Genomic DNA, 5,256 nt, shown 5'->3' on the forward strand with positions numbered 1-5,256 from the left:
AGTGCTCTACAGCACCTCACAGGTCGTCGTGCTCACAGTTTATGCCCAGGATTTAATGAAGAAATTGCTATTTCAAAGTTATTTTAATAACTTCATTATAATTAAAAAAGTTTCTGTAAATGCTGTCATATAGTAGACATGCCAGGAGAGTGTGAAGATACATCTAACATTAGCATACTTTGCAAGAGGCGAGTGGCGAGCCTAAGCTTCCTCAACATGTGCCAGGACGAAGCCCTGCTCCGGGCGTGGGGCTGATGTCGAGGGCTGGGGGGGCAGGCTTCCTGGGGTGAGGGGAACAGAGTAGACGAGGGGGACTTTTTACTTCTGCCCCATCTGCCCAGGGGTAGGAGTTTCTTTCTCCTGCCTTCAAGAACTTCAGGACCCACTGCCAGGTGCTGCACTGACCAGGAGGCAGAGCGTGATGTGTCCCTGGGCACTGGCGGCAGGGTTACGCGGCAGGGCGAGCGGCTACTCCTCGTCCAGGACACACCCTAGCCTGCCCGTGTTCATGATCAACCAAAGGGATACAGCCCTCATTTTTGATATGATTTGGAGCTATGGCATGTTTAGGATTTACTTACATATACAATTTTGCAGTCAAGCTCCTAATTAGCAGATAGTATGTTTTGGTTAACCTTTGCATACAAAAATCCAGCTGCATGATTCACAGCATCAGATACTCATGATGACAGAGGGGCTAAACAAGCCTATCCTAAATTTTACACAGAAGAACAAAGGGCCAAAAATGTCATAGATAACTTAGGAGCACAAGTATAGAGTTTTACTTTAATAGACATTTAACTTCCCAATCTGAAGTTGTTATCAGGGTAGGGTGGTAACGGGCAAAGGCATAGACGTACGCTGAGGGGACAGAATAGGCATTAAGAAACAGATCCATGTACGATAGATAGAAATATAAAACTTGATGTGTATTTGAGGAGACACAGAAGTTTGATGATTCAACAATAGATTCTGATAGAACTGGTTATTTGTACAGGAAAAACTGTGGAAGTATGCCCTTCCTTTGCACTGTAATACAAAAATCAACCGCAGGTGTGTGGAAGGTCTATATGTGAAAGCACAACTTTTAAATGTCTAAAAGAAAATATTTTATGTTGTTGGGATTGGTAAGGATTTCTTAAGCAGTGTTCAAAACACAAACTATGAAAGCAAAGTGGGACAAATCACCTGGACGCTAGGACCAAGCGTGTGAGGATGTAATGCAGGAAAAATCGTACATTCCAACCCCAGAAGATGTCCACTGACAATGCCACTTTGGAGAGTGATATAAAAAATGGAGTACAGTTGCTAGCAAGCCTACCACATTACCCACACCTCTGTTGCTGGGGCTGACTCTGTATGAACTCTCTTTGCACCTGCCACATTTCCTAGTGCAGAAAAAGAACTCAGTGAATAGATGATACAGGGAGGGAGAGGGGCAGGGAGGGAGGAAGGAAGGGAGCGAGGAGATGGGGAAAGAGGGCAGGAAGGCAAGAAAGAAGAAAAGAGAGAAGGAAAGGAGGGAGGGAGGGAGGGAAGGAGGAAGGAGGGGTATTTGCTGCTGCTGGTATTTGCTTTGTTAAGGGTGTTGAGGGGCTGCTGGTTCTTTGCTGCCCTGCCCTAAAGGACCAGGAAGATCTGTCAAGTCTGCTGAAATTCTGGGATCTCTCAAGTTAGTGTGTATATTTCAGATTCTACCATGGTTGGAAATAAGGACTACATTCTGTAAATATGCACTTTACATCATTCTTTAAATAATACACTCTAGTTGCATATTTAAAATGAATCTATCTAATGTGTAAAATGAGCTGCACCACTACGCGAGAGGTAGCATATGCACTAGTGATTACTGGATATTACAGTTCTGTTGGCAAGAGAGATGAGACCTGGTGCCCTGAAGATAAAACGGCTTCAAGGGACATATGAGAGTAATCAAAATGTGTTTTGTAGGTTTGTGAAAAGATGGGTATTCTTTTCAAATAGTACATATTCATATGAACTAAGCCAACCCTTCTATAACATATATTCCCTAGAGCACAGGAAATGTGGCAGCTCTTCCTATCACTGGAAGGATGTGTGGTTACCCTGGCAACAGCATCTTTCTTTCTGCTTCCAAGTACCACCTGGTGATTTCAAGTCTAACAGTGGTGCTGCATCTCTATTTTCATCAAGGAAACAAAATGCACTCATGTGACGTCTCATGGAGGATTTAAGAAGAAACCAGTTTGCAAATCGGGGGAAGAGAGAAGAGAAATAGCACTACATGCCAACAGAGCCAGCTGCAGCTTCAAACCCTCACTGCAGTCATGGAAACATGCCCAGAGTGGCCGGGCAGTAGGCTGCAGGAGCCGGGGCAGAGCACCCATGCCCATCTACGCTCAGTAGCCTATGAACACTTTCTCATTCTTTTTCAGAAAAGTGTGCTTTTAGGCGAGAATTGGCCCTCCCTGGTACCGTAGCAGGCATCTGGACAAGGCACACGCACCTCATCGTGCTGCGAGGCACAGGGTGTGAAGGACACGGTGTCCTGCTTGGCTCCCAGTGCTCCTGATTTTACTCAGAATTTTGAGATCATACTTAGATCGAGTCACATTATGCGAGCAAAATGCTTCAATGATTGCTAATCCAGCGGGTTTGGGAGAGTTGGGCTAGCCTGCTGAGCTGGGGGGTGGGGTGGGGGGGGAAGGACGGTGGTGCTGGGGGCGGGCTCAATGGCTAGGGTCTGTGCTCGAAAACAAGATTTGGAACAATTTAAGGCGTATATTTAAAAAAGTTTAATTCACTGTGTGTGTGTGTGTGTGTGTGTGTGTGTGTGTGTGTGTGTGTGTATTTTAGGGAAGGGTCTGCAGAGCATTTAGGGTCTCACTACTAGATTGGACTTGTAGTGATCTGCCTGTTTACAACCTCCCAAGAGCTGGGATTACAGGCGCATGCCTCCATGCCCAGTCTCAATTGCCATCTCAGCGCGCCCCAGGGGGGCGGTCGGGGGCCAGCACGGCAGGCCCGGGGGATCGAACTCCCAGCCCCTGAGCCTGTTTGCAGGCACTTTAATCCGCTGAGTTATTTGGCCAGCCTCACTTTTCTTTAATTGTTACAGTTCTCCATGTATATCACGGAAAGTTTAGAAATGAAAAAGTTTGTAGGAATAAAAATTACTGAAGATACTGCTAAGATGGTCAATCTATTGAAAAATTGCTTTTCGTCTTGTTTATGCATTTTTCCCCTTTCTGCTGGCTTCCGAAGAGCTCCTCGTGTTCCGTCCGTGTCACTACTGACTTTCTGCAGTACCAGTTATGAGCTTCGTGGTTCCAATGGAGTACTTAATTCAGGTGTGATGTTTTGTGGAGTTTCTTTTGTGTGTGATATTGGGGGCTGAACCCAGGGTCACTGCGCTTAGCTACATTCCTAGCATTATACAATTTTATTTTATTTTATATTTTGTTCTGAGATGGAATCTCACTGAGTTGCTAAGCTGCCTGGGCTTGGCTTTAAGTATAAAGCAAGTGAACTTTTAATTGCATAATTTAGATTATCGTATGAAGCATCTGGTAAAACAAACACAAGTCTAGCAGAAATAGTTATCTTCTATGAACTTCACAGAAGACCATAGTCTACAAAGGTAACATCTGAGCTGATAGACTTGGGGGGCAGTGTTCTGTGGTTGCGTGGAGGAGTGGGTTCTCGGAAGATGAGTGAAGAAAGCCCATCATGAATTCTATAGCTTTAATTTTCCTCGGATTGAGGGAACTGGACACCATCATAAGTTTCTTTGAAGAGGGCTGTCCCAGACGCCGTGTGGGTCACATGCTGAAGCCGCTGCCCCTGGAGTTGGAGGAGGAGGAGGAGGGCTGAGGGCTGACTGTGGGAGGCAATGGATGGCACAAGCTAGCTGGTGACTTTCCCACACCCTGTTCTGATGAAGTAAGGAGGGCGAAAGCTCTGGGCTGGATTCCAGGGGGAGAGGGAGGCGCTGGGCTGCCGGCGGCGGCAGAGGAGAGACTCACACTTTGGGGGAGTTTTAACATAAAAAGGAAGAGAGTTGGGGTGGCAGCCGGAAAAGGATGTGGAACTGGGAGAGCTTTGCTTCTAATGGCAGAAACGATTACAGCACATCTGTATGCCGCGGATGATCCGGGAGGGAATGGAAGACTTGGCCATGCAAGGGCAGGCAGGCGACTGCTAGAGCGGAGTCCTCACGAGCGGGAAATGGGTGGGCATGGAGCACCAGGACTCAGCTGGCCTTAGGGACACGGCCAGTCCTCTGCGTCTGCGGGAGGGAGGCCAGGCGCTGGGCACAGAGGCAGGTGCGTGAGGCTGGCGTGGCGTCTGCAGCATATAGCTGCGCTGGCCTTCCGCCGGAGCGTAGCACACATGACGTACGGATGCAGGATGCAGCCGTCTGCTGCTTTCTATGTGTGCAGCGCAGGGCATGGAGGACGGCCCGCCCTCCCTCTCTCCCTTCTTCCAGAATGCAAGTGGACACCTGCTTTTCCTTGGCCTGCCCGTGACCTCAACACTTGTAGCATAGTAAATGTTGCCTTTATGACCACGCTGCAGCTTCCACAAGCTTCAGATCAGACTAGGTTAGCCACTGGCGGAGGAGCACACCCTGGCAAGTGATCAAGCAAGAATCGAACCTGGATATTTTATCTTTCTGGGTCCTTCCACATGTTGCAGCTTGTGTCTTATGTTCCCCACCAAGCCTCACGCGGTCACGGTGGGGCTTCCTCAGAGGAGGCTGGATCTGGAGTGTGTGGTGCTGGGATTGATTATGGTACAGTGCTAGGACCAAGGGCCCTGGGATTAAGGGTGTGAATGCTGCCTGCCCTGGGAAGAGCTGTGGTTGGCCCTGGCTCATTGCCTTGCTGCCCTCTGCCCACCGTGGACTGTTCCCCTCCACAAGGACCCCTGCCTCGGACGCAGCTGATTGGGAAACCTCTGTGAGCTATGAGCTAAATACACCATTCCCCACCCTTTTTTCTTTTGACTTTTTTTTTTTTTATCATTTACTCATTTATTTGGTACAGGGTCTCACTATGCAGCTCCGATTTGTAGCGATCCTCCTATCTCAGCCTCCCCAGCTCTGGGATTACAGGCATGCGCCACCACAACTGGTGTCCAAGGCCGGCTCGTGGCATGTCGTACCTGGGATAGAACGGGGTCCTTGTGCTCGCCAGGCAGGCGCTTAGATCACTGAGCTATCTCCCCAGCCCAGTGCTTGACATTCTAAGAAATACACCTTTTGGCTTTTGTCCC

General features: G+C 48.3%; 1 protein-coding gene across 1 annotated transcript in view; it reads right to left on the reverse strand.

The window, feature by feature from the left end:
• Positions 1-211: 211 nt before the first annotated feature.
• LOC101589177 (CDGSH iron-sulfur domain-containing protein 2-like) overlaps positions 212-5,256 on the reverse strand; it is an 8,656-nt gene continuing 3,611 nt past the window's right edge. Inside the window, exon 2 of the mRNA XM_023723551.1 lies at positions 212-281. Coding sequence (XP_023579319.1) covers positions 212-281 — 70 coding nt within the window. The remainder of the gene's footprint in view (positions 282-5,256) is intronic.

This window comes from Octodon degus, unplaced genomic scaffold (assembly GCF_000260255.1).
Source record: "Octodon degus isolate 3935 unplaced genomic scaffold, OctDeg1.0 scaffold00100, whole genome shotgun sequence".
Lineage (NCBI taxonomy): Eukaryota > Metazoa > Chordata > Mammalia > Rodentia > Octodontidae > Octodon > Octodon degus.